This window comes from Rattus norvegicus, chromosome 5 (assembly GCF_021556685.1).
Source record: "Rattus norvegicus strain SHRSP/BbbUtx chromosome 5, alternate assembly SHRSP_T2T, whole genome shotgun sequence".
NCBI classification, from domain to species: Eukaryota; Metazoa; Chordata; class Mammalia; order Rodentia; family Muridae; genus Rattus; species Rattus norvegicus.
In genome coordinates, this window is record NC_141538.1 from 151,628,969 (window position 1) to 151,656,610 (window position 27,642).

At 51.3% G+C, this 27,642-nt stretch overlaps 1 protein-coding gene across 6 annotated transcripts in view; it reads left to right on the forward strand.

Annotated features, from left to right (window-relative positions):
• Slc9a1 (solute carrier family 9 member A1) overlaps window positions 1-12,961 on the forward strand; it is a 53,244-nt gene extending 40,283 nt beyond the window's left edge. Inside the window, exons 2-12 of one of the 6 annotated variants that reach the window (XR_015687515.1) lie at window positions 415-875; window positions 4,209-4,459; window positions 5,247-5,464; window positions 7,174-7,376; window positions 8,678-8,767; window positions 9,187-9,235; window positions 9,320-9,493; window positions 9,720-9,834; window positions 10,005-10,106; window positions 10,727-10,799; window positions 11,265-12,961. Coding sequence is in view for 4 of the 6 variants with exons in the window: in NM_012652.2 (NP_036784.1) it covers window positions 415-875; window positions 4,209-4,459; window positions 5,247-5,464; window positions 7,174-7,376; window positions 8,678-8,767; window positions 9,165-9,235; window positions 9,320-9,493; window positions 9,720-9,834; window positions 10,005-10,106; window positions 10,727-10,799; window positions 11,265-11,605 (2,099 nt within the window). In the remaining 2 variants the exon portion in view is untranslated. 6 annotated transcript variants of the gene reach the window in all.
• The last annotated feature ends 14,681 nt before the right edge of the window (window positions 12,962-27,642 follow it).

A 27,642-nucleotide genomic window follows, 5' to 3' on the forward strand; every position in this document is an offset into this window, starting at 1 on the left:
TGAAAACGTCGGGCCCAAGGTGCCTCAGCAGGTGAAGATGCTTGCCACCAAGCCTGAGGACTTGAGTTCAGTCCCCAGGACCTGGTTGAAGGAAAGAACCAACTCCTACAAGTTGTCCTCTGACATCCACCCATGTGTCATGGTGCATGTATACATGTGCAAACGCATGCACACACGCACACTATAAATTTTTAAAATAATTATTTTATACCACAGCCCTGTGAAGCTGGTATTATCCCTTCCGTTTTACAGGCAAGGAACCCGAGGCCCAGAGAGTTAACAGAGCGGCCTTCTGAGACCAAGCCTGTGCACCTCTCGCCAGCTGCTCTCCTGGTCCCCAGTCCTGTCCCCAACCTTCTGTTCTTCTGGCTCCCCTGAAAAGCCCACGGCCTCCCGTTCTCTCGCCCCTCACAGGTTTCCATGTGATCCCCACCATCTCGAGCATCGTCCCGGAGAGCTGCCTGCTGATCGTAGTGGGGCTGCTGGTGGGGGGCCTGATCAAGGGCGTTGGAGAGACGCCCCCCTTCCTGCAGTCGGACGTCTTCTTCCTCTTCCTGCTGCCACCCATCATCCTGGACGCAGGCTACTTCCTGCCTCTGAGGCAGTTCACGGAGAACCTGGGCACCATCCTGATCTTTGCTGTGGTGGGCACGCTGTGGAATGCTTTCTTCCTGGGTGGCCTCCTGTACGCCGTGTGCCTGGTGGGCGGCGAGCAGATCAATAACATCGGCCTGCTGGACACCCTGCTGTTCGGTAGCATCATCTCCGCGGTGGACCCGGTGGCCGTGCTGGCCGTCTTCGAGGAGATCCACATCAATGAGCTGCTGCACATCCTGGTCTTCGGGGAGTCCCTGCTCAACGATGCCGTCACTGTGGTGAGGGGTCAGGGGCCACAGCACACGCACACGGGGGCAAGCGGTGCCTTATCCTTCCGCTAATGATGATAAAGACGGCCAGTGTCCCCCGTGCTTGCTGTGTGTTGGGCACTGCTCTGAGCACCGGGACATAGATTTTCTCTCCTAATCTTCAGGACAACCCAAGGAGAGACGAACTTTCTCACCTTACAGAACTAGAAACACCCCACAGAAGTTAGACAGCTTCCTAGAATGTGGTGGGGCCAAGATTGGAGGCAGTGTGCTTGGTTCATTCTGTGGCCCTCCAGGGCCTGAGCCACTGGCCTAGTAGGTCACTTGCTTCCTGACCAGCTTGCATTTGATACTGTGTTGCCCAGTTACTGGCCTTCTTCCCGCCTCAGTTCATAGCCCATTTAGTCTCTGAGGAGCCTTTTAGCCTTATGTTGGCTGTTTAAGAATTTAGTCTGTGCAGGGTTCTGAGCAAAGGAAATGAAAGGGCTCTGTTCCCCAGACCTCTAGGATGTGGTGAGTGTGAGATTAGTAGGACTGGGTTGACTGCTTGGTTTTCTAGTTTGGTCAGTTTTTTTGAGACAGGGTTTCTCCATGTAACCCTGACTGTCCTAGAACTTCTTCCAGACCAGGCTGGCCTTGAACTCCGAGATCTGCCTGTCTCTGCCTCCTGAGAGCTGGGATTAAAGGCGTGTTCCACCGCCACCTGATTGCCTAGCTGACTACTTGTTTTGTGACTTTAAGTGAGAAATTGTTCCTCCTCTAGGCCTCTCCTTTGACAGTTTCAAGTGACAGAGTTGTGCTAAGGCCGGGTGGGGTTTCCTAAGCTCCTCTAGGGATTCAGCTCGCTAATGTGCACCTGATGCTTGGGTACCTAGCGTGAGCCACCCCTAACTGAGTCTGACTGACACTACAGGAAGCTTGCATCTAGTCGATGACTCCATCTGTGTGTAGGATCTGTGCCGTCTCCTGACGGTGATGGCGGTGCTGGTCACGGGGCTGATGCTCAGGCGCTCCGAGGCTGAGGGCATCGTAGCTTACCTGCTTTGCGTGGTGACTCTGTGGCTTTGCTACGGTTTCTCCTGCTGTGGTAAAACACCAAGATCAGAAGCAACCTGAGGAGGAGAAGGTGGATTTCAGCTTTCAGTCAAGTCCTGCGCCATCACTGAGGGAAGGCAGGGCAGGAGCTCAGGCAGGAACCTGGAGGCGGGAGCTAAAGCAGAAATCCTGGAGGATGCTGCTTATTGGCTGGCTCAGCCTGCTTTCTCCCTCATCAAGAAAACGCCCCATTGGGGTTGGGGATTTAGCTCTCAGTGGTAGAGCGCTTGCCTAGGAAGCGCAAGGCCCTGGGTTCGATCCCCAGCTCTGAAAAAAAAGAACCAAAAAAAAAAAAAAAAAAAAAGAAAGAAAGAAAACACCCCATTGCATTGGCTACAGATGGCTGAAGGAGGCGTCTTCTCAGCTGAGGGTCTTCTCTGGTAACTCGAGCTTGTGTAAAGATGACCCCTGCAAAACAAAGCAAAAACCTACAGGACAGTGCACTCTTCTCTGAAATGGGGGTATCAGGAGGCTCCTCTAGCTGAAGAAGTCACGTGACTGCTGGCGTCACGTGACCCCCACAGGCCTACGTATTACTTTTCTTTTTCACTTGTCCTACCACTGGCAATAGTTCCAAGCTAGAAAAGAGGACCTGGCCTTGGTACTGCTCCGGTTACCCATGTGGCAGACTGCGGTCACTCACGAGCATCCCCAAGCCGGGAGTGAGGTCAGCCTGTGGTGGAGTACCCTGCTGCCGAGGCCCTCCTGTCCCCCAGGTAGCTGTGACCCACTGGTGCCCCGCCAGTGCCCAGCATCTGCCCCTTCTGCCAGGCCCAAATTGGGCCTTTTCTTTTCTTTTCTTTCTTTTTTTTTTTTTTTTCTTTCTCTTTTTTCCCCTCCAAGTCAGGGCTTCTCTGTGTAGCCCTGGCTGTCCTGGAATTCTCTCTGCAGACCAGGCTGTCCTGACAGATTTGCCTGCCCTGCCTCATGAGTGCTGGGCTTAAAGGTGCAGTTTTCTGAGACAAGTTTTGTGGGGTTTTTTTTTTGTTTTTTTTTTTTTAAGATTTACTTATTTTACATGTATGAGTTCATTGACTGCCTTCAGAAGAGGGCATCAAATCCCTTAACAGATGGTTGTGAGCCACCACGTAGTTCCTCAGGACCTCTGGAAGAAGAGTCAGTGCTCTTAACCACTGAGCCATCTCCAGCCCCTGAGGCAGGTTTATGTGTGTGTGTCTATAGCCCTGACTCTCCTGAAACTAGCTCTGTAGATCAGACTAACCTTAAACTCAGATCTGCCTGCCTCTGCCTCCAAGTGCTAGGGTTAAAAGTGTGTGCCACCATTGCCTGGCGAGTTGGGCCTTTTCTAGAGCTTGCTACGGGTGAGAACGCCCTAGACAGTTTCCCAAACAGGGAGGCTCACCTGAGCTGTCTGGAATCAGCTATGTCTTTCCTGCCTGCTGCCCTTCCCTTCCAGGCCTGGAAACCCCCCAGCTTGTTTATGGCGGAACTGTGTAGGGCTGGGCTTGATTAGACTGAGAGTAGCCGTGCCAGGCAGTCCCTCAGAGACTGAGGAAACAAGTTCCAGGCCTGCCTGAGCCTCCCTCTACCCAGGGGATAGGTATCCTTGACTGCATGGCAGTGAGATCGTGATCACTGTGTGCAGTGTCCCTACTCAGGGCTAGGACGCAGTAGCGGGCTCCACGGCATCTGAGCCTGGCTGTCCATTGTAATTGTACAGGCAGCTTGTTCAGATGGAGAGTCCCAGGTCACATATGATCTGGTCCGAGTATTTTCAGAGTTTAACAGGTCCTGTCACAGCCTTCTCTGCCTTGTGCTGAAGGAGAGTCAATGCCGAGAAGCCATGGCGTATACCAGGCCGAACAGTGAGAGAAGTAGATTTGGTAGTGCTGTAGAGGTGGTACCCCAGGGACTCCAACCATGCCAAGGGCTTCACTTAATTCTTATGACAGCCCTGTGACAACGACAGTACTCCATTTGTCCCCCACGTTGTGGAAAACTGAAGGACAGGAAAATTAGGTGATTGGCCAAGTGTGCAAAGGATTGCAGCTTTAAGAGTTTATGTTCATTACCAGCAGAGTGTGCTGCAGGCCTCCAGTGTGCCTAGCAAGCTCCCTAAGCCCTCGGCCATGTTCTACCTCTTACTTAGCACTAGGTTTCTCTGCTGCCTTGTGGTCTACATCCGTGGCATGGATCGAGGAAGGATGGGATAAACACGGGCCAGTCCCCGGGAGCCGTGGGCCAGCGCCCTGCCCTCCTGCCCACCAGCCTGCATGCCCTCTCCAGGTCCTCTACCACCTCTTTGAGGAGTTTGCCAGCTATGAGTATGTGGGCATCTCGGACATCTTCCTCGGCTTCCTGAGCTTCTTTGTCGTGTCCCTCGGCGGGGTGTTTGTGGGCGTGGTCTACGGGGTCATCGCAGCCTTCACCTCACGATTTACCTCCCACATCCGGGTCATCGAGCCGCTCTTCGTCTTCCTTTACAGCTATATGGCTTACCTGTCAGCCGAGCTCTTCCACCTGTCTGGAATCATGGCGTGAGTCGGCGTGCCGGGGGACGGGCTTGGTGGGGTAGCTACTTACCACGGAGTCCTCCTTTCTGTGGTCACGAAGGAGCTCCCCAGCACCTGAGCTCCGGGCTCCAGACTTGCATGGTATCCACTGGAGTGGCCCAGGTCGTTAGAGACCTTTTATAAGAAGCCATCTCCATTGGTCTCCTGGGATTCAGGAATCTGAAGATTCTTTGGAGGCAGTTGAGGCAAAAGCAGCCTGTGTTAGGGCTAGCCTCGGGAATAGGAGACAGAATCCAGTGCAGGAGTCTGGAGATGGAAGCCGATACAGGCTCCCTGGAAGGGCTTACCAGGCGTCTTCCACGCCCGAATGTAGATGCCCCACGGTCTCAGTTGAGTTGGAATTGGGCCCTGAGAAGAGCCAGTGAGGCACAAGGAAAGGAGAAGTGCACAGGCCACCCCTAGACTGGGGACTCCAGGTCGTAGGGAAGGAGCCTGCAAAGCTCCCTAGAGGGACCTTGTGTGTCCCTGGCTGTGGTTGGTCAGACACAGTGTGCCTTTCGGAAGAGGCAGAGGCCTAGAGTCGCACAGACTGAGTCTGTAGCATTGCCACTTGCCTCAGAAGGACAATGGGAGTGACTTTATTCTTCTAAAACTCCTGTCTCGTCTGAATTTGCTGGCCCTGCATGCTTGGCGTGAGGATCAAGGGAAAACAGTGGGTGTTTGGCCCTCACGGGTTGTCTAGTAAGCAAGGCTTGTTCAGCTTGGTGCTGTCCTCCTGTAACCCCTGAACCCTGTTCTTCCTCACCCCAAGCCTCATCGCCTCAGGAGTGGTGATGCGCCCCTACGTGGAGGCCAACATCTCCCACAAATCCCACACCACCATCAAGTACTTCCTGAAGATGTGGAGCAGCGTCAGCGAGACCCTCATCTTCATCTTCCTTGGCGTCTCCACCGTGGCCGGCTCCCACCAGTGGAACTGGACCTTTGTCATCAGCACCCTGCTCTTCTGCCTCATCGCCCGGGTGCTGGGTAAGGGCCAGGCCCGGCCAGGGAGCAGTGTGTGTGTAAGGTGTACATCTGAGGCTGCATGGAGGAGCCAGGCTATGGATCAGCTCTGTGTGATATAGCCTGAGGCGAGGTTGTGGGTGTGCAGGTGTGTTGATGTTTCTTAGAGCTGGACTGTGGTGTGTGTGTGTTACTGTTGGAGTGTGTGTAGTGATGTGTACAAGAGCCAGGCTGTATCGTATGGTACAGTATGTAGGGAGATAAGCTGAGTGCTCACTAGAATATAAAGGGCTAGCCTGTGGGTGTCTGTATATAGCATGTGGAGGGGCTAGCCTGTGGGTGTCTGTATACAGCATGTGGAGGGGCTAAGCTGTGGGTGTCTGTATATAGCATGTGAAGGGGCTAGCCTGTGGGTGTCTGTATATAGCATGTGGAGGGGCTAAGCTGTGGGTGTCTGTATATAGCATGTGGAGGGGCTAGCCTGTGGGTGTCTGTATACAGCATGTGGAGGGGCTAGCCTGTGGGTGTCTGTATATAGCATGTGGAGGGGCTAAGCTGTGGGTGTCTGTATATAGCATGTGGAGGGGCTAAGCTGTGGGTGTCTGTATATAGCATGTGGAGGGGCTAAGCTGTGGGTATCTGTATACAGCATGTGGAGGGGCTAAGCTGTGGGTGTCTGTATATAGCATGTGAAGTGGTTAGTGAGATGTGTGTAGTCCAGCATGTCCCTGTCCGAATGGTTCCTGGCTGTTCTCATTTCTTCTCTGCAATGCTGACATCATTTGACACCATTAGGGGAGAGAAGCCCCATGCCTCATGCTCATGTAGAGGCACCATAGACAGTGACACAATGAGTTATGGTGACAGGCCTTTAGACTCTCCAACAGCCTAGTGGCTTTCTCAGGTCCTCCACACAGCCTGCGCCACCCTGAGAACACCCTGAGCCAAGTGTTCTGTTGTCATGGCACATATGCCCAAAGCTGCCAGGCTAGTGTCACCCGTGGAACCTAGGTCTGTGGGATCCCCCACATTGTTACATTGTCCTCATCTCCGTGGCCAGGCTGCCCCTGCTTCTACATCCTTTCTGCACATGTGCGCATGTGCACTTGGAAGCTGGAGGTCCACAATGTGCTTTCCCCTGTCCCGGTCCACAGTTTTTAGTCTTTTTGTTTAGGGTTGTTTGTGACAGGATCTTATTATACAGACCAGGCAGGTCTAGAACTCTCAGTAATTCATCTGCCTCAGCCTCCCGAGTGCTGGAATTACAGGTGCGGACTGACCTGAGACTTTGTGGGACTGTCACTGTTGGCGAACAGGTTTTGTTTGTGTTTTGTAATGCTGGCGATGGAACCCAGGCCCTCATGCATGCAGGGAAAGCACTCTTTTGCATCCCTCTCCTCACAGCCTACACTTTGAAACAGTGTTTCACTCTGAACAATTTCCAGTCTATAGAAAAATAAAGACAATAGGATAATTATTTCCTACCTGCTTTAATAAGTTCAACTTATTAAACACAATTGTTTCATCCTGTCCCTTGGCCTGTAGTTGGTGAAGACTTCTTGGATATCTTCAGAACAAATGCAATTTGAGGAACCCTTTAAAGACCCACCAAGGTCTTGGGTTGAGTGGTCTGGAGCTCCTGGGCTGAGGGACTCAGAAATGAGTGAGCCAGATGGGCTTAGTGGGAGGAGCTTCCTGACAGCCTCACCTCTCCTCTGCCTGCTCCCTGGCAGGGGTCCTGGTCCTGACCTGGTTCATCAACAAGTTCCGAATTGTCAAGCTGACCCCCAAGGACCAGTTCATCATTGCCTATGGGGGCCTGCGAGGGGCCATCGCCTTCTCACTGGGCTACCTCCTGGACAAGAAGCACTTCCCCATGTGTGATCTGTTCCTCACCGCCATCATCACCGTCATCTTCTTCACAGTCTTTGTGCAGGTGCTGGGACTAGGGCGGGCAGGCCCCTGCCTTGGGGACCCTGACTTGTGGTGGAAAGAGGAAAGCGTGTTGCATGAAAAAGGCAGTGGTATGCTGTCGCTAGCTTGTCCCATGACTTGGGGCAAGCCATCCCCCGTGGGGGCCTCAGTTCTCAGTTGTGATGGTGTGACATTGTGAAGTCAGTGATCAGTGACCAAGAGTGACATGGGTAGCCGGCAGGCCTGAGATCTGTCAGCCCCAGATCGTGGTGGGGCTGAGTAGTGTCATGGTTTGGTGTCTACGGCAGCTCAGCCTGGGCAGCCGGGGACTCCTGAGTCAGGAAGCCTGAGGCCTGGACCCAGTCTAATGCTCCACAAGCTCATGCCTGCCTGTGTCTCAGTCCCATCTGTGGCGTGAGGAGCCGGGCTGGGTGATTGCAGTCCTGGCAGCCTGCTGGCCAGTGACTTCTGGGCACTTAAATGACCCAAGCTTAGCAGGGTTCCACCCCTGTCTCTACCCGTCCCCAAGAGAGGCCCGTGTGTGATGGTGCACACCGTTCTTCCTTAGCTGACTGACCTGGAGAAGGTGAGAAACTGTTGTGCTTCTACTTATCTTTCATTCTCTGCCTCTCCTGGGCATAAGTACTCGAGGTGCTAGCTGAGACACACCCTTGCCTTCTCATGGGAAAAGATATCCCATATCTCTTGGACCTCTTGGAATGGGGTGCACTTTCTGTGCTTTATAGGAGATGGCTCCTCCTTGCCCTCCTGCTTTGTCCTCAAACACTGCTTTACCTCAGCTTTGCTGTTGTGTGTGTTCGATGGGTGTCCAAGCCGCTTCACTGATGGTGCCACCACGGCAACCTTCTCCAGCCAGCCTGACTCTGAGTCTGCTGCTTCTGTGGGGTCATAGAGAATCACTCAATCCCATTGCTGCTCAGTTTCTGCATCTGTAAAATGGGAGCATTTTCAAGATTCGTCTTTCAGGGAGAGTGCAGATACTGAAGCGCAGATACTAGTCAGACATGTAGAGCCTGTGTTGGGGGCAGGGCTCTGTCTACAGGGCCAGATTCCAGGGGCTGCAGAGCAAATCCTGGGGAGAGCTCACCCTGGCCCCAGCAGTGAGGATTCTTGCACTGGCTGAGCTATCAGGAAGAAATGGCTGAGGTGTAAGGAGTCATAAAATCCACAGCCCTGAGAGATTGAGGACCTCAGAGGGGAAAGAGCCTCCTTGCCTGGGGGACCCTGGAGGAGAAGGGAGGCTCTTTAGCTTCTCTGCCAGTATAGCAGGACCAGAATGTCTGACACTCACCTGCCCTCCAGGGCATGACCATTCGGCCCCTGGTAGACCTGTTGGCTGTGAAGAAAAAGCAAGAAACAAAGCGCTCCATCAACGAGGAGATCCACACACAGGTACCAGAGGCTGGGCTGGGCCTTGGGTTTCCAGAGAAAGTTCCTGGGGCTGAGGCAGAGCCGGGCCTTAAGCCTGCCTCCCCTCATCCCATTGCTGGGTTGTCTTAGCCCCTTAGGGTCCCCTGCCAGGCTCTAGCTGAAGGGACAGTGTGGTGTGAGAGCTTAGGAGCCCAGGGGGCTGTTATACCAACCTCTGTCATTAGGTCCAAGTGGGTTCAGAGAAGGGGGCTCACCAGAGTGTGGCCTGGCTTCAGGATGTGTAATGGGATGGCGCCACCTCCTGGCTACTCCTGGAACTGTAGGGCCAGGCTAAGCAGAGCTATAGCTGGGGTAAAGGTGGGTGGGGTAGGGAAGGAGCCAAGCAGTAAGGCTTGACCTGGCCCTGGGCCCATTTCAGTTCCTGGACCACCTTCTGACAGGCATCGAGGACATCTGTGGTCATTATGGCCACCATCACTGGAAGGACAAGTAAGTGACAGTCCGGTGGGCAGGAGGGTGGAGAAGACTGTTAATGTCCCAGGTACTAGCCCCTCCGTCTCCCTCCTCCCACAGGCTCAACCGCTTTAATAAGAAGTATGTGAAGAAGTGTCTAATAGCTGGAGAGCGCTCCAAGGAGCCCCAGCTCATTGCCTTCTACCACAAGATGGAGATGAAGCAGGCCATCGAGCTGGTGGAGAGTGGGGGCATGGGCAAGATCCCATCTGCCGTCTCAACTGTCTCTATGCAGTGAGTGCCACTGGGCCATCCGGGCAGCATCCGTACCCCATGCTAGCTCCCTCAACCCTAGCCGGAGATGCCACCAGGGCTACGCAGTTGTCCAGCTTGTCACGTTGGGCGTCCGGTCCTTGAAGCCATACTAAGGACCTGGGACTTGGGCCACCCACCCTTGGGCTGTCCCCGAGCATGGCTTTGTGCTATCAGACGCAGACCTAATTTGTGTCCTGTTGTCCAGGAACATCCACCCCAAGTCTGCAGCTTCAGAGCGCATCTTGCCAGCGCTGTCTAAGGACAAGGAGGAGGAGATCCGCAAAATCCTGAGGAGTAACCTGCAGAAAACCCGGCAACGGGTGAGGTCCTGCCTGGCCCTTCTTAGCTTCTCTCCTGCGTGCACCCTCCACACGTCCTCTGCCTCCTCTGCCCTTCTCCTGCCTCCCACACAGCCAGAGCTTCTCTGGCTCTGACCTTCCAGCCCAGCTTCTGAGTCTTCTCCTGCCCTGATGGCTGTTTCTTCCCTCAGCTGCGGTCCTATAACAGACACACGCTGGTGGCCGACCCCTACGAGGAAGCCTGGAACCAGATGCTGCTCCGGAGGCAGAAGGCCCGGCAACTGGAGCAGAAGGTACACGTCAGGCTCTGCCCAGCCCTTCTATGGGCAGACAGGGAGGGGCAGAAACGGTGTAAGGTTTTGGGCTTTATCCTAGAGGAGTGACAGGAGAGGGTGGAGATGTGGAGATGCCAGGAAAAGAGAAAGGAGTGAGCTCAAGGGACACAGGGAAGTGGAACCAGCAAGGCTTGGTGACTGGGTTACCAGTTTGAAGTGGGGACACTGGGGTGCTAGAGGTCCAGAGTGCCCAAGAGAGGAACATGGTTGACGCGGGGTGAGGCACTGAGCTCAGTAGTGGTTGCTGGGTTCGCGATGCTCAGGGCGAACAGAACCGAGTTAGCTGTGCCCCCAAGTTGGTTTTTATTGTTCTTGTTCTGTTTTTGTTTTAATCTAAAATCCTGGGGGACAAGTATGGGGTGGAGGCAAGGCTAGAGGAGAAGAGACCTGCTTGAGACTGCCCAGAAAGATCGCTCAGCTTTCTGAGAGCTGGGACAAGGCCCCGGAAGGCCCTGAAGCGCCATTGTGGGTTGCCACCACAGGCATAGGAAGAGCTCAGGGGAAACCGCTGCCTGGGGGTCTTCAGAGGACTTCGCCAGCCCCCTGGCCACACTCACCCTGTCCACTCTCTCTGTCAGATCACCAACTACCTGACGGTACCGGCCCACAAGCTGGACTCACCCACCATGTCTCGGGCCCGCATAGGCTCAGGTAAAGGGCTAAAGAAGGGCCCTCAGACTGGGCGTTTTGTACCAAGGACAGGCATCAAAGAGTCAAAAGGGGAAGATGGCGTTTCCCATGAACTGTGTTTGCATCAGTACGGCTGGGTGTTAACAGAGAGGGCAGGGTAGTCCTGCTGTCAAACCCAGGCACAGAGGGACTCCCAGTGGGGCTCAGGATGAGGACTGTGATGGAGCTAGGACACAGAGCACCTGGCAGGGAGGGAGAAGTCTCTGTGGGATAGGCTGGCCTCCCCGCAGGCTGAGGTGGTGGGAATCCCTGTCAAGGGGAAGCGCATCTGGTAACACCGGTCACTCCGGAAACCATGGAGCCCAGAGACACCGTTGCAATCATGGGAAGGTCTGAGGGCTGCTAGTACAGGCTGAGAGGGGCCTTGCGGTGTGGCCATACTGTCAGGGCTTGGAGGCAGAACCTGTCTGTGCTCTCAATCCTCAGACCCACTGGCCTATGAACCCAAGGCCGACCTCCCTGTCATCACCATCGACCCAGCCTCCCCGCAGTCCCCTGAGTCTGTGGACCTGGTGAATGAGGAGTTGAAGGGCAAAGTCCTTGGGCTAAAGCGGGGTCCTAGGACGACTCCGGAAGAGGAAGAGGAAGATGAGGATGGCGTCATCATGATTCGGAGCAAGGAGCCCTCATCCCCAGGCACCGATGATGTCTTCACCCCCGGACCAAGTGACAGCCCCGGCTCCCAGAGAATACAACGCTGCCTCAGTGACCCGGGCCCCCACCCTGAGCCTGGGGAGGGAGAGCCTTTCATCCCCAAAGGGCAGTAGAGCCAGGCTAGTGGGTGTCCCATAGACTCTCCCACGAGAGTGGGGGCTGGGCGCTCCCCTTGTCTCCTGACCTGGTTTGGCTCTGCCCCCTCCCTCCGCATGGCAGCTGGGTCCACACCCCCACTGCAGCACGGCTTGCTCCTGCCTCCTGGGAAGCGTCCTCTCCTACCAGATCTGCCTTCCCAATCCATCCATTGGCAGAACAGCTGGTGAGACAGGCCCTGCCCCATCTCTAGATGCAGGCTCTCCCATAGTGGAACCAGGGCTCCTCAGGCCCTCCCTCCCCTCCAGCCCCCTCCTCATCCAGACCAACTTTCCATCTTTGATCATCATTTCTAACCAAAGAGCCAGTGGCTCCACTGTGGTCCTACCGGGAAAGGAGGGAGCTGAACCTTCCTTGGCCTTAACTGGGCCCTCCTGTATCAGAGGACAGGACAGCAGGCATGTGGCTGGGAAACAAGACGGGTGACCTATGGCAGACCCACGGTTCTCCCACTAGCCTCGGTGCTCTGGCCAGCCACCTGAGCTGTCCTTACTCGGAGCTGCAGGCTGAGGGCATCTCTGAGCTTCTCTGTTGGGAACTGGGGCACATTCAACAGTGGAGTGACTTGGGTGATGAGGACCACTGGGCCTTTCTGGGGTTTACACGGGAGGGACTGTCCGAGGCTCCGGAAAGTGTCGTCTTCTTCCATTTGGTTTATTTGCACCTCCACGTAAGTATGATTCTGTTTGCACAGAGGTACTCCAGTCTTTAGACCCTTTGAATCTTCCCTGCCAGTCAGAGCTCCACCCTTTCCCCCTCGTCCTCCCTCCTGCCGTCTAACACCTTCCCTTAAATGGAACCTCTGCTGCCCGGGCTCTGGCCCGCAGCACTGATTCAGACGTGGCCCAGCTTGTCATGATTCAAGCTCAGCAGCAAGGGTCCTGGTACCTCCCTTGCTCTTGGGCCTGCTTTTACCTCTGTTGTCCTGGTCCAGCACCACCCCTCGTCTAGACCACTCTCTTACCTGCATCCTGTAGGGTAGACAGCAGTGGACCCCTAGCGGCCTTTGCTCACAGGCATGTACTCCTACCGCCATGGCTGGGCCAGCCCGTGGGTGTCTGTCCAACCCCTGAGCACTCCCTCCCCAGGATCGTGCAATAGTCAGAGGGGTCCCTCCCAGGGGATGGGGCTATGGGTGCTTGGCCCAGCTGTCTCCTCTCCATGCAAGTGCTGTTTTAGGCAGGAGTTGCCATGCAAGGTGACATCGACAACCATGTACAAAGCCACCGCAGCCGCTGCCTCTCTGCCGCCTGTACAGAGGAAACTGAACCTTTTTTCATATTCTAATAAATCAATGTGAGTTTTTGATAAGAGTCCAGGGCTGCTTCCTGGGAATGAGGGACTTTAGGAAAGAGGGCACCAGAGGAGCTAGGCTCAAAGACGGACGCAGTAACATTGTTACCACCAGCTGTTGTGTGGTCCGTACTGTGTGCAGATGCCGGAGAGACACTGTGGCGGAGTTGAATGTGCCCCATTGGGGGCGGGGGAGAGTGCCTCAGTGTTCACACAACTGGAAACCCCTAGTTCATGATCAATGAGCATAGTCGGTGGGGTGCGGTCAGGAAGACTCCTGACTGTGGTGTGCCGAACTGCCACCTAGGCCAGTCAGAGAAGGGCTCAGTGGCATCCAAATACAACAGTCCTACCATGGAGGCCTGAGTGTCCACTGTGGGACATCCCTTCTTTGGAATTCCTTCTCCCTCTTAGTAAGTCGATGTTTAATAAAAGCCAGTGCATCTGGCTGAGTAACATAGGAGGGAAGGACAAACCTCGTAGTTTGTGGTTGGGAGTCTAACTAAGGGCAATGCAAAGTCTCTAAGCTACGTCCTCCCCTGGGAATTAGAGACTGTGTACTCTGTTGGAATAAGGAGTCCCTGTATAAAGCAGAGGTGGGAACCGAGGTGCAGTTCCAGCATCTGACCACCAGATGGCAGTGAGGTCTCAGTACTGTCCAAGAGGCTCTGCCCAGCCTGGGACCTGGATTTAGAGCTGAGTTTGCTTAGGCTATCTGAAGTGCGTCCTAACAAAAGACGTATACGAGGGGACCACACTGCATTTCTGTATTGATGACCCAGCAGGAAACAGCTGGAACACTCAGAGGCTGTGGGAAGTGTTGGTGAGGACCAGGGACTCCTACTCCATAGGGCTCCTGCCTAATCGCTCCTCGGAGGCAGAGATAGAATTATTTGGGACCAGCCTGGGATTCCACGGGCACACTATCTCAAGGATAGCAGCAACAATAGAAAGTTTTAGAGCTGAAAGGGTGAGAAAGAGCTGTGCTTCTGGGAGGTGTGGCCACAGCCCAGCTACCTGTGGCTTAGAATTTTCCTTCAGAGTTTCCAGACTGGATGGCCCAGAAGTTAGCCACGGCACACTCATACACATAAACACATACAGGCATGTACATCAGATAAATAAATCTTGCCTGATTCCAGTCTTTCTGCCCATCCCCGTTGTATAATGAAGCTTAAGTTCCTTCCAATAACCCAAACGCATTACCCTACAGCTGATGTACTTGACCCTCTTCCTGCCTTTTGGGAAAGCCACACACAGAACTCAGCATGGCCGTAAGTCAGGGGGATAAAGGCAGTGCTCGGTGCCTTAGACTTGCACAGCAAGCACTTTACCTGCGGAGCCCTCCCTTTTTAAAGTCCCCCGAGTCTGCATACTTGGGTTCTGACGCCCAACAGAACCAGCAGGAGCTGTCCCGCAGGAGCTGCTGTAACCTCAGTGCCGGGAAGGTGGAGACAGCAGGACCCCAGGCAGTTGTTAGCCAGCTGTAGCCAGCCATTTTAGCTAAATCAGCCCGCTCTGCTCAGCAAGAGTCCCTGTTCCCCAAAAGTAGGCATGGAGGAGCAGGATGTGGTGGCTCACGCCTTTAACCCCAGCACAGTTTGAGGCCAGCCTGATCTACACGGTGAGTTCTAGGAGAGCCATGGTGAGACCCTAATAATGAAGACTAGTGAGACACTAATAACAAAAAGCAGAATGCTGGGGACATAGCTCAGTGGGTAAGGACATTTGCCACCAAGCCTGGTCCAGGGGACTCACATGGCAGAAGAAAATTGATTTTCTTTCTTTTTTAAGGTTTTATTTATTTATTATATATGAGTACACTGTAGCTGTCTTCAGACACACCAGAAGAGGGTATCAGATCTCATTACAGATGGTTGTGAGCCACCATGTGGTTGCTGGGAATTGAACTCAGGACCTCTGGAAGAGCAGTCAGTGCTCTTAACTGCTTAGCCATCTCTCCAGCCCAATTTTCTTTCTTTTTATTTATTCACTTTACATCCTGCTCACTGTCACCCCCTCCCACAATTCTTCACCTCTTAGCAGATGGGGGCCCCCTTGGTACCCCCACCCTGGTACATCAAGTCTACCTGAGGCTAAGCGCATCCTCTCCCACTAAGGCCAGACAAGGCTGCCCCGCTAGAACATATCCCACGTTTAGGCAACAGCTTTTGGGACAGCCCCCACTCCAGTTGTTCAGGACCCACAGGAAGACCAAGCTGCACATCTGCTGCATATGAGTGGGGAGGTGTCTTAGTCCGGGTTTCTATTCCTGCACAAACATCATGACCAAGAAGCAAGTTGGGGAGGAAAGGGTTTATTCAGCTTACACTTCCACATCGCTGTTCATCACCAAAGGAAGTCAGGACTGGAACTCAAGCAGGTCAGGAAGCAGGAGCTGATGCAGAGGCCATAGAGGGATGTTTCTTACTGGCTTGCTTCCCCTGGCTTGCTCAGCTTGCTCTCTTATAGAACCCAAGACCACCAGCCCAGGGACGGCACCACCTACAATATGCTGGGTCCTCCCCTCTTGATCACTAGTTGAGAAAATGCCTTACAGCTGGGTCTTGTGAAGGCATTTGTACAACTGAGGCTCCTTTTTCTGTGATAACTCCAGCTTGTGTCAAGTTGGCACATAAAACCAGCCAGTATAGGAGGCCTAGGTCCAACCTGTGTGTGCTCTTTGGTAATTCAGTCTCTTAGAGTCCCACGGTCCAGGTTAGTTGATTCTGTTGGTTTTCCTGTGGAGTTCTTATCCCCTTTAGGGGCCACAATCCTTCCTATTCTCCCAAAGGGGTCCCCACCTCCATCCACTGTTTGCCTATGGATGTCTGCATCTCTCTGAGTCAGCTGCTGGATGGAGCCTCTCAGAGGACAGCCATGTTAGACTCCTGCCTGCAAGCATGAGAGAGTGTCATTAATAGTGTCAGGAGTTGGTGCTTGCCCATGGGATGGGGCTCAAGCTAGGCCAGTTATTGGTTATGAAGTCTCTGCTCCATCTTCTGTCCCTGCATTTCTTTAATTTAATTTTTTTTTTCAGAGCTGGGGATCAAACCCAGAGCCTTGCGCTTGCTAGGCAAGCGCTCTACCGCTGAGCTAAATCCCCAATTCCCCCCCCCCGCATTTCTTATAGACAGGAAAATTTGGGGTTGAAAGTTTTGTGGGTCGGTTGGTGTCCCTATTGCTCCATTGGGGTTCCTGCCTGGCTTTAGCAGGTGGCCTCTTCAGGTTCCATATACCCAATGCTGTGAGTCACAGCTAAGGACAACCGCACTGAGAATTGATTTCCTCGTTCCAAAGCCCAGAGTCCACACGAAGTGTGCTGCTGTAATCTCACTGAAGGGAGGTCAAGACAGGAAGATCAGGAAACGTGTCCTGTGCCATGCACATGGACACGCACAAGGACATACTAACTATAACTTTAAAATCTGAATAAATATCAACATGAAAATAAGCTTTAAGAGGCTGGAGAGATAGCAGTTAAGAGCACTGGCTGCTCTTTAAGAGGACTAGGGTTTGATTCCTAGAGCCCACATAGCAACTCACAACTGCCTGAAACCCCAGTTTCAGGGGATCCATCAGACATATGTGCAGGCAAGACACCAGTGCACATAAAATAAAGATAAGTCATTTTCTAAGATTAAAAAAAAGAGGGCTGGGGATTTAGCTCAGTGGTAGAGCGCTTGCCTAGGAAGCGCAAGGCCCTGGGTTCGGTCCCCAGCTCCGAAAAAAAGAACCAAAAAAAAAAAAAAAAAAAAAGAAGAAGCTTAAAGTTTTAAGTATGCATGTTCATGTATGCATACACGTGTTCATGTATATATACACACACATAAATTTTAAAAAAATATGGAGATTAACCTGAATATTGTCTTGAATATCCTTGTGAGTAATATAATCACCAAGGTTTTTAAATGCGCGTGTGTGCACCCGCTGGGAGAGGGATGTTGGAGGTGTGGCTCAGTTCAGTATTCTCCCTGTTTGTGCAGAGGACCAGAGAGGTTGGTTCACAGCACCCACACCAGTGCCCCCAGCCCCAGGGAAATCTGACATTGTATTCTAGCCCCAGGCACTTGAATACAGGTGCACATACATAATGCCAGCAACACACACACACACACACACACACACACACACACACACACACTCATACGTGCATATACTAAGAAAGCTGTCCTATCTGCACATTCCCACCCCCACCCCCCAGTTAATGGAGCAGCAGCTCAGGCGTGAGCTGGAATTGCCATAGTGGCAAGTGTGGCACCAGGAGAATCTGAGCCGCCGGCTGCTGTGTCGCCGTCTGGACTGGTCCAGACATGACTTCATAGTTACTGTTTAATAACACGATGCCAGCAGGTGTGTCCAGTCAGTTCTGGCTGCAGAGATCTCTTGGTGTCCCACGGTCAGGCATTCTGTCCCCATCATGTCCACCGTGAGCCAGCAGCTACATTTCTTTTTTTTTTTTTTTTTTTTAAGGTTTATTTACTGTAGCTGTCTTCAGATGCACCAGAAGAGGGCATCAGATCTCATTACAGATGGTTGTGAGCCACCATGTGGTTGCTGGGATTTGAACTCAGGACCTCTGGAAGAGCAGTCAATGCTCTTAACCACTGAGCCATCTCTCCAGCCCAGGAGCTACATTTCGAATGGAGAATCGTTATTGGCTCTAGTCACTGCCATGGTTTAATACAGAACCCCAAGGGTCTGTACCGTGAGTCTAGTATTAGAGCTTGTCCACCCAACATCTCTCTCTCTCTCTCTCTCTCTCTCTCTCTCTCTCTCTCTCTCTCTCTCTCTCTCTCTCTGTCATGACCTCTTCTCACTCATAAGGCTCATATGACTGGGCAGCAGCCTCCGCTGCCTGCACCTGCTTCAGGACCTCTCTTCCCCAAGACTCCACAGGTCACATTGTTAGAGAGTGGCACATGTGGACGTGCTGTATATTGAACCCCAAATCCCAAGTCCATGAAACCCCACCCATTGCCTCTTTCTTTGAGGAGGGCCGTGTAACATCTGGCCACCTGCCTCTCATCTTAGAGGCAAGATCTTGACAGGCCCTGGACCCTCACTGTCGTGGCTGCCCTTGACTGTTTTTCGAGACTTAGTCTCTCTTTGATATTTTTAAAAGTTATACTACGTTTTTATTTACTTTACTTTGCATGCACGGGCGTGTGTGCTTGTGGAGGTTGGAGGACAACTTGTGGGAGTCAGTTCTCTCCTCCCACCATGTAGGTCCTAAGGATCAAACTCAGGCGCCTCAGTGGCCCACTCCCTGTAGCAAACATTCCTAGTGTAGATGGATCAGTCACAATCCTACTCTCGGGCCGTGAAGTGAAAACTTCTGGTTTCTTTGGAAAGTCAGTTATGTCAAGTGATGTTTTGCTGGGGCACATAGGTGAAAGAATGTTTTCCTGAAGCAGACACAAGCTGGAGTTATCACAGAGAAAGGAGCCTCCCTTGAGGAAATGCCTCCATGAGACCCAGCTGTAAGGCATTTTCTCAACTAGTGATCAAGGAGGGAGGACCCAGCACATTGTGGGTGGTGCCGTCCCTGGGCTGGTGGTCTTGGGTTTTATAAGAGAGCAAGCTGAGCAAGCCAGGGGAAGCCAGCCAGTAAGAAACATCCCTCCATGGCCTCTGCATCAGCTCCTGCCTCCTGACCTGCTTGAGTTCCAGTCCTGACTTCCTTTGGTGATGAACAGCAATGTGGAAGTGTAAGCTGAATAAACCCTTTCCTCCCCAACTTGCTTCTTGGTGGTGATGTTTGTGCAGAAATAGAAACCCTGACTAAGACAAGTACCCATAAACTTCCTGGTGGTGTTCCGGCAGTGTCTTGCTGCTTCCTCAGACTTGGGCCAATTGGCAGAGTGAAGTAGAAGTTTCTGGATATGTCAGCTGATATAGACTCATGTGGAGTTTTGCTGAGGCAAGACCCGTGGGGGGACACATGAAATAGGACTTAACGGACAGTGGCGGCTCGCATTGCAACACTTCGTTGGTCTCTCGTCTTGTCTTCACTGACCTCTCCTGCTGACTCGTGCAGATTCGGTGGAGGCCTGGCTGTTTCTGCTGGGTCGTGCCACCACTGCTGATTTGTGTTGCTACCTTGACACTACTGAACTGGACGGCTGGCATCCTGACAATTGAGATTGAAATTTCCCCTGAGGAACGACTTCTAAACAGCAGAGCCTCTTGGCTTCTTCTGGATCGAGCTGACTCGCACTCAACTGCTGCGAGATATCCTGACAACGCAGATTAGATTTGCTCCAAAGAACTATTTCTAAACAGGTCCACTTCTCCTGTATCCTAGTAACCTCCCTTTTCCACTGCCTGTGGTGGGTGATGGGCTAGAAGAGAGGCTAAAGTATTTGAGAACCCTTATTAAAAGTAGGTGTGGGGCTGGAGAGATGGCTTAGCAGTTAAGAGCACTGACTGTTCTTCCAGAGGTCATGAGTTCAAGTCCCAGCAACCACATGGTGGCTCACAGCCATCTGTAATGGGATCTGGTGCCCTCTTCTGGCCTGCATGCATACAAGTTAGTATGCTGTATACATAATAAATTTTTTTTTTTTAAAGTAGGTTTTAAAAAATCTGAGCCTACAGGGCCCAATTGCCATTATGTCAGTAAGGTGATGGGCTAGCCTGCTGCTTAGAACTTTGTCATGATGACTGGTGACCCCTTGAGTTATAATGTATAGAAGGAGTATGTGCAGAGCCCAGAGGTGACAATGAGGTAAACATTTGGGGACTGTCTCAGTCACCGCTCTATTGCTCTGAAGAGACACCATGACCAAGGCAATTTATGAAAAAGAAAAAAAAGCCTTTAATTGGGAACTGGCTTACAGTTTCAGAGGTTCAGCCCATTATCATGGTGGGAAGGATGGCATCATGGCCAAGTCAACTCTTTTTTTTTTTTAAACATTTTTTAAAAGATTTATTTATTTATTTATTTATTTATTCATTTATTTAATGTGAGTACACTCTTCCTCTCTTCAGACACACCAGAAGAGGGCATCAGACTTCATCCATTTTGAGACAGGGTCTCTCAATCCACCCCATAGGTCACCAGTATTGCTGGACTTGGTACCCCATTCTCATTCAAAGGCTGCGGGGTGCTGGGAACTGTCCTCTTGCATTTGTAGCAAGCACTTTAACCTCTGAGCCTTCTCCCCAGCCCCCTGCTATCTCCTTTTAATTCAGTCCAGGACCCTAGGCCACAGGGATGGTGCTGCTTCTGTTTGGTTTCCCCCATAGGTGTGGCCAGAGGCCTTCCTCCCTGGTGAAGCCTGTGACTGTGAGGTCAACAGTACACCATCCCAGAAGTAGTGTGGCCTGGTCGCAGTCAAATTTCCATGTCTGGGACCATGCAGCAGCAACGGAACATTCATGCCATAGCAACTGCAATCCCACATGATTTCCATCCTGCCTGGGGACCACGGTGGAGTTTTGATCAAGTCACCAAGCATCGTCAGTTTGGAACTGGGAGTTTTTTCTATTTCAAGGAGACTGTGAGTCCTTCTGGAGGAGCTCAGGAGGCTTGGGGCATGAAGGCCTTCCTCCCAGGACTGATCTCCTGAGCCAAGAGACTGGAAGATGTACTTTCTTTTTTTAAACTTATTTCAGGATCCAAAGAGCCAAATCACCCAGGGTAAACCCCAGGCCTCAGTAAAATGCCTATACCAACTAATGTGGCCCTGTTTAACCTCCAAGTTTGTCTTCCTTAGTCTAATGCCCCCAGAATGCAACTCCGGCATCTGGCAGCTTTGACAGGCTTTGGCGATTCCCTTGAGTGTGTGTACGAGTTCTGAGTAGAACAAGCCCCGAGCTCCTCTCTCTGGGCTGTACTAGACATTGCTATCATCACAGAAGAGAGTCTCCTCTCCTGTGGAAGGCAGGTGATGGACCTGCATCCCGGGTACCTCAGGGCCCCTCTGGATGGGATTTCCTCCAAGCAGAGTCACTGGATGGTTTATAAGCAATGTGAGTCTCGTTTTCTGGAAAGGAGAGTAGAATGGCCGTCATCGTCAGGAAGCTGTTCAGGGTATGCAAAGTTCTAGCCAAATGGCCCCGCTGGTGTCTCAGGCTCTCATCCTTCTTTGTTTGGTTGTTTTTGCTGTGTGTGTGTGCACACACACACACGTGTCCCTAGAGACAGAAGAGGCAAACAAATACCCTGGAGCTGGTGCTCGTGTGTCTTCTATACGGGGGTCGTGACTTGAACTCTGGTCTCCTGCAAGAACAGGAAGTGCTCTTAACTGCTAAAAGGTATTTGAGAGGCAGAGAAAGGTGGATCTCTTGAGTTTGAGAACAGCCTGGTTTACTGTGTGAGTTCCAGGTCAGCCAAGGCTACACAGAGAAACCCTGTCTTAAAAAAGAAAAGTATTGGGGTTGGGGATTTAGCTCAGTGGTAGAGCGCTTGCCTGGGAAGCGCAAGGCCCTGGGTTCGGTCCCCAGCTCCGAAAAAAAGAACCAAAAAAAAAAAAAAAAAGAAAAGTATTTCCCCTGTGTTTATGTGTGTGAGTGTGTGTGAGTGTGTGAGTGTGTGTGAGTGTGTCTGTGAGTGTGTCTGTGAGTGTGTATTGTGAGTGTGTGTAAGTGTATGTATGTGTGTGAGTGAGTGTGTGTGTTTGAGTGTGTGTGAATGTGTGTGTGTTTGTGTGTGTGTTTGAGTGTGTGTGAATGTGTGTGTGTTTGTGTGTGTGTGTGAGTGTGTGAGTGTGTGTGAGTGTGTGTGAGTGTGTGTGAGTGTGTGTGAGTGTGTGTGAGTGTGTGTGAGTGTGTGAGTGTGTGAGTGTGTGTGAGTGTGTGAGTGTGTGTGAGTGTGTGAGTGTGTGTGAGTGTGTGAGTGTGTGAGTGTGTGTGAGTGTGTGTTTGAGTGTGTGTGAATGTGTGTGAGTGTGTGTGAGTGTGTGAGTGTGTGTGTGAGTGTGTGTGAGTGTGTGTGAGTGTGTATGTATGTGTGAGTGTGTGTTTGAGTGTGTGTGAATGTGTGTGTGTTTGTGTGTGTGTGTGAGTGTATCATGTATGTGTGTCTTTATCTGTGTGCCACGTGTGTGTTTTCAGTCTGCAGAGGACAGAAGAGGACATTGGATCCTTGAGAGCTGGAGTTCCTGGAGGTTATGAGCCACCTGAGGTAGGCGTGCGGAACAAAACTGGATCTTCCCAAAGAGCAGCCAGCACTCAAGCACTGAGCTCTCTCTCCAGTCCACCCCACTTCTTAGCACCCATCTTGCTCAGCACAAAAAGCATAAAATTGTCCTTGATTCTCAGTATTCCGCTGGACCCAGCCCTCTGCCACATCTGCCCTGTGGCTGACCGAGATGGAGCAACCACACCCAGTCTTTGCTGCTACGTTAGTCAACCATAGTTACCAAATGCTACCTGATCTGCTGTCATCTTACCTGCCCTGGCAAGCCACCCCTGGTCAGACAGTGACTGTGGTGCCACAGCTTGTCACAGAAAACCACTGTCCATCAGCCCCTGACAATGATGTCATCAGAACCTTAGTCAAGATGCGTGGACAGCCTGACTGCAGAACATGCCACGGAGACTCTGTTTCCCAAGCAGGCCCTGGGTGGGGATAGAGCTCGCTCCCTCTGTCTCTGTCTCTCTCTGTTTGTTGTTATTGTTGTTTGTTTTTGTTTGTTTGTTTGCTGTTTGTGAGGTAAGGTTTCTCTATGTAACAACCCTAACTATCTTGGAAGTCACTATGTAGACCAGGCTGGCCTCGAAGTCCTAGAAATCTGCCTGCCTCTGCCTCCCTTGTGCAGATTAAAATCATCCATTACCATGCATGGCATCAAAGATCACATTCTCAAGAAGTCGAAAAGGGCTTGAGCCAAAAAGGAATCCCTCCAGACCAGAGGATAGATTTGAAGAGACAAAGAAAGTTCAGGAACCTATAAGAGCTAGAGGTTTGAGAAAAATCAGTTCCTGGGACTCAGCATAGCATGTGAGCCCATTCTACAGGCAAGGAAAGTGAGGCAGATGCCTCATGCCTTCTGGCAAACAGGTTCAGAGCACCTGTTGTATGTACATGTACCTGCCCACGTGTGTGCATATGTGCGTGTGTGCACACGCACTGGTGTCGGAGGTAAGGCATCCTCTCCTGAAAGATCCAGCAGGCAGCTGAGGCAGATGCTCGCACAGCCTCGTTTCCATGCCTACAACAGGCCACTCTGCATTCCTGCTCACACTAGAGCCAGATGGAAGGATTATGCGGGAGCCTGCAGAGCCTCTGTGAGCTGAGGCTTCCTTATCAGAGGCTGTGTTGTCCTTTCTCATGCTGTGATGGGATGACTGGCATAAACAGAGGGAAGACTGCCATCGGCCTGGGGCTTCCCAAGTTCAGTCCAGCATGGCGCTGGGGGTGGGCTTGGGGTGGAGTGGAGAGAAATGGAGCAGGATAGCCCGTGTCATGACAGAAAGGAGAGATAAGCCCTCGCTAGGCTTTTCTCCCTTCTTCCAAGTGGACCCTCAACCAATAGGATGGGATTCAGGATGGCTCGCCCCCGCTAGCTCCGTCTCTGGACACGCCCTCACAGACACGCCCAAGTGTACGTCACAATCTAGATGCCACTCCATGCTACCAGAATGGGTTGGGGAGGTGCTTACTTGGTAAAGGGCTTGTCACACAGGCACAAAGATCTGCACCACACCAAAGCCAGGCTGGAAAATCTAATCTCTCTCCGAGCAGCTGTAACTACTGATGATGCGACAGCAAGACTACACCGGGCTTCCCACAGTCCTGTTCTGGGTGCTTTGGAAAATGCACGTGGTTGCTCACATCTGTGATGTTAGCATTTATTCAAAAATGTTTTCTCTGGAGTTGTAGGTTTGTTTTTTTTTTTTTTTCTTTTTTCTTTTTATCAGAGCTGGGGACCGAACCCAGGGCCTTGCACTTGCTAGGCAAGCGCTCTACCGCTGAGCTAAATCCCCAACCCCGGAGTTGTAGGTTTTTGCTTGCTGTAACTATAACTATTCCCTCCTGTGCCTCATGGAAGAAAATACAAATGTTTCCAGGGGTAATTGTTATCCTAGGCCTCAAGAGTTACAATGAACTGAAATGGTTTGTTTAAGGGGTTTAGGTTTTTTGTTTTGTTTTCTTTTTGTTTTTTTGTTTTGTTTTGTTTTTGTTTTTGGCTTTTCAAAACAAGGCTTCTGTGTTTTAGCCCTGGCTGTCCCAGAATTCTCTCAGTAGACCAGGCTGGCCTCAAACTCACAGAGATCCACCTGCTTCTGTCTCCTGAGTGCCGGGACTAAAGGTGCCACCATGCCCGGTGCACACAGGGTCTTTGACTGGCCTTGGCCCCCTGTCATCCTGCATGCTATTTACCTATTACTGGGATGGCAAGTGAGTGCCACCATGCCCAGCCTGATTTTATTTTTTTCCCCCACATGAGAGGGAGCTGGGCAATGTGGGTGCTACCTGCCTGTGAGGAGAAGCTGAGGAGGGAGACCCTCTTCAGCTCAGAAGTTCTGGTACAGCCTGGGTAACAAAGCAAGACTATGTCTCAAGAAACAGTAAATGGTTAACAGAAGTGTCTTACATACTTAGCCAGTTAGCTGCCTGCCTCATTTATGAGACAGGGTCTCATATAGCCCAAGCTGTCATCAAACTTGGTATGTATGAGAGGATGGCCTTGAACTACTGATCGTCTTCTCTCCACCACTTGACTCTGGATGTATACCCATGGCTCTTGCTTTCCATAACAACCCTTCCAAAATTTATACAGAAGCTGGTGTGTCTTAGCACAGCTGATCTGGGGGAAAGGTTAGCATTTTCTAGTAAAGTGTGGTATGACATTCAAATACTGTGACCTGAGACACCAAACCAGAAAAATGTCCTAGGCAATGCATGCATAGTGTCCCAGGGAACAGATACAAAAACATTCAAAGCTGGTCTTGCTGGCACACGCCTTGAATCCCAGCACCTAGGATGCAGAGGCAGGTGGAGCTCTGTGAGTTCGAGACCAGCCTGGTCTACAGAGTGAGTTCCAGGACAGCATACTGAGACCTGTCTGGGTGGGAGGAGGGGAGGAGAGAATAAAGAAAAAAAGAATTTAAGAATTGACAGGCACGGGGGGTGGTGGGTGTAGTGGGGGGGGCTGAAGAGATGGTTCAGTGGTTAGAGCACTGATTGCTCTCCCAGAGGTTCTGAGTTCAAATCCCAGCAACCACATGATGGCTCACAACCATCTGTAATGAGATCTGATGCCCTCTTCTGGTGTGTCTGAAGGTTCAGTGGGAAAAGGTAATTGCTGCCTAGCAGAAGGACCTGAGTTGGATCCTGGAAACCACATAGCTGAAAGAGAACTGACTTCCTCACCTTTTCTCTCATGCACACAATTTAAATGTAAAAACAAAGAATTCCAAAACCTATCACTGGTAAAGTGCCTAGACGCATTTCTTTACCAAGTATCTACTTGTGCTTGTAACTCTGTGTGCGCGGGTGTGTGCCTAGGAGTGCAGTGCCCACGAGGTGAGAAGGGGCTGTAGGAGCTGGAGTTACAGGCTGTTGTGAGCAGCTAGGAACTGAGCTCCGGTCCTCTGCAAGAGCAGAACACAGAACAAGCCTTTAACCCCTGAGCCATCTCTCCAGCCCCAGTGGGGTGCTTTATTGAAAGAAATTTCTGTTTGTGAATGTGAGCGCACACGTTGAGGTCAGAGGAGAGCTTTAGGAAGTGTGTTCTCCCCTCCCACAGTGCTGACCAGGGTCTCTGTTTCTGCTGCATGGTTTACTCCAGGCTAACAGTCCTGATGGCTTCTAGCAAATTCTCTGGTCTCACCATAGCAGTCCAGACACATCTACTTATTTATTTATTAATTTATTTTTATTAATTAATTAATTTATTTATTTACTTTTGTGGATTCTGGACACCAAACGCAGGTCTTCCATTTTGTGTGGCAAAGGCAGAGCCATCTTCTCGTCAGCTCTGAATTGGCTTTATGATCACACGGGGGAGTATTAAGCGGCAATGAAAAAAGCTAAACTACTCTTCCCAAACACGCAGACTGATGGGAGGTTAGCACAGAGCAAAAAAAGCAAAACCCAAAAACATATCTGGGATGACTTATTTACATAAAGTTTGCAACCAGGAAAATCTAAATTATTCGGTAGAGCCTGGTTGTTCTACGAAGACCCACGAAACTGTAACGGCAGGTAGAGATTACCGTCGTAAAGACTACAAGAATGATTCCCCTTAGGAGGAACTGAGGCATGTGACAGAGACACAGGGACACCCTGCTGCCCGCAATCTGCCCTGCTCTGAGCTGGGTGGTCCATGCAAGACAGGTGTCTGTTTCATGACTACACAGTATACCATATGTTTCTGTCTTGTGCACCTTTCTCTACCTGAGTTATATTTCACAGTCACCTTTTTAAATGTCTCTTTGGATACAAGTGCTTACTCTGTAGCCCGATCTCAAAGTCCTTCCTCCACATCTTAGACGCTGGGATTACAGGCGTGCACCACCACACAGCACTAAACTAGTGCTCACTTTGTCTTCTGCGTTAGCTTCTTTTCGGTTGCTGTCATTAAACACCACAGCCCAATGCAACTTATGGAAGAAAGAGTTTATTTGGGCATACGGTTCTGTGGGGACAGGAGTCCATCATGGCGGGTGGGGAGGCATGGCACCAAGGGGTGGGCAGGTCAACAGGAGCAGGAAGCTGCTTCAGACACAAGCATTGCAGCGGACAGGAAGTAGAGTGAGCTGATAAACACTGAAAGCCCGCCCCCAGTGACATACTTCCTCCAATAAGGTTCCACCTCCTAAAGGCTTCACAACCTTCCCAAACAGCACCCACTGAGAACCAAGTGCTTAAACATTTGAGTCTATGGAGGACTGGTCTTATTCGGATTATAAACTTTTCCAATTATTCCCTTAAAAGACCAGACTCTTTTTTTTTTTTAAACTTTTCCTCTCCCATTTTTTTTTTATTTTCTCTTTTTTTGAGTATTTATTTATTATGTATACATCATACAGCTTTCTGCCTGCATGTACGCCTGCAGGCCAGAAGAGGGCATCGGATCTCAATACGGATGGTTGTGAGCCACCATGTGGTTGCTGGGAATTGAACTCAGGACCTCTGGAAGAGCAGACAGCGCTCTTAACCTCTGAGCCATCTCTCCAGTCCCCAAAAGACCAGACTATTAACAAATGTTACAGGTCTGTTCCTCACACTCAAGATGCTATACTGTTTGTTTGTTTGTTTGTTTGTTTGTTTGAGGCTATCCTGGGACTTACTATATAGCCCAGGCTGACCTCCATCTCATGACAATCTTCCAACTTTAGCCTTCTGAGTGCTGGAATTATGGACATACACTACCATGCAGAAATAATATCCTTTACTAATATAGTAAACTAACACCAGGCATATGATCTCAACACTCAGAAATAGAAGCAGAAGGATTTCAAGTTCGAGGCTCTCCTGGACTTCATAGCAAGGCAAGTTTTCCTGAGTACTGTGAACCACCAGCAAAACGATCTAACCCAGAGGCCAGGGTTCATGGGGACCATAGTTTGAAGTTGCTTGGTCAGAAGTGGCTACGGCAATCCACCTGCTGGCATCTGCAGGGAGAAACCTGTGAGGACACGCCCTGAACCTAGGACTGTCACTACCTGTGGGTGGGTCGAGTCAGAATTGGATTGAATTAAAGGACGGGTAGCTGGTGTCTGCTCGGGAAATAGCAGGTCTGTC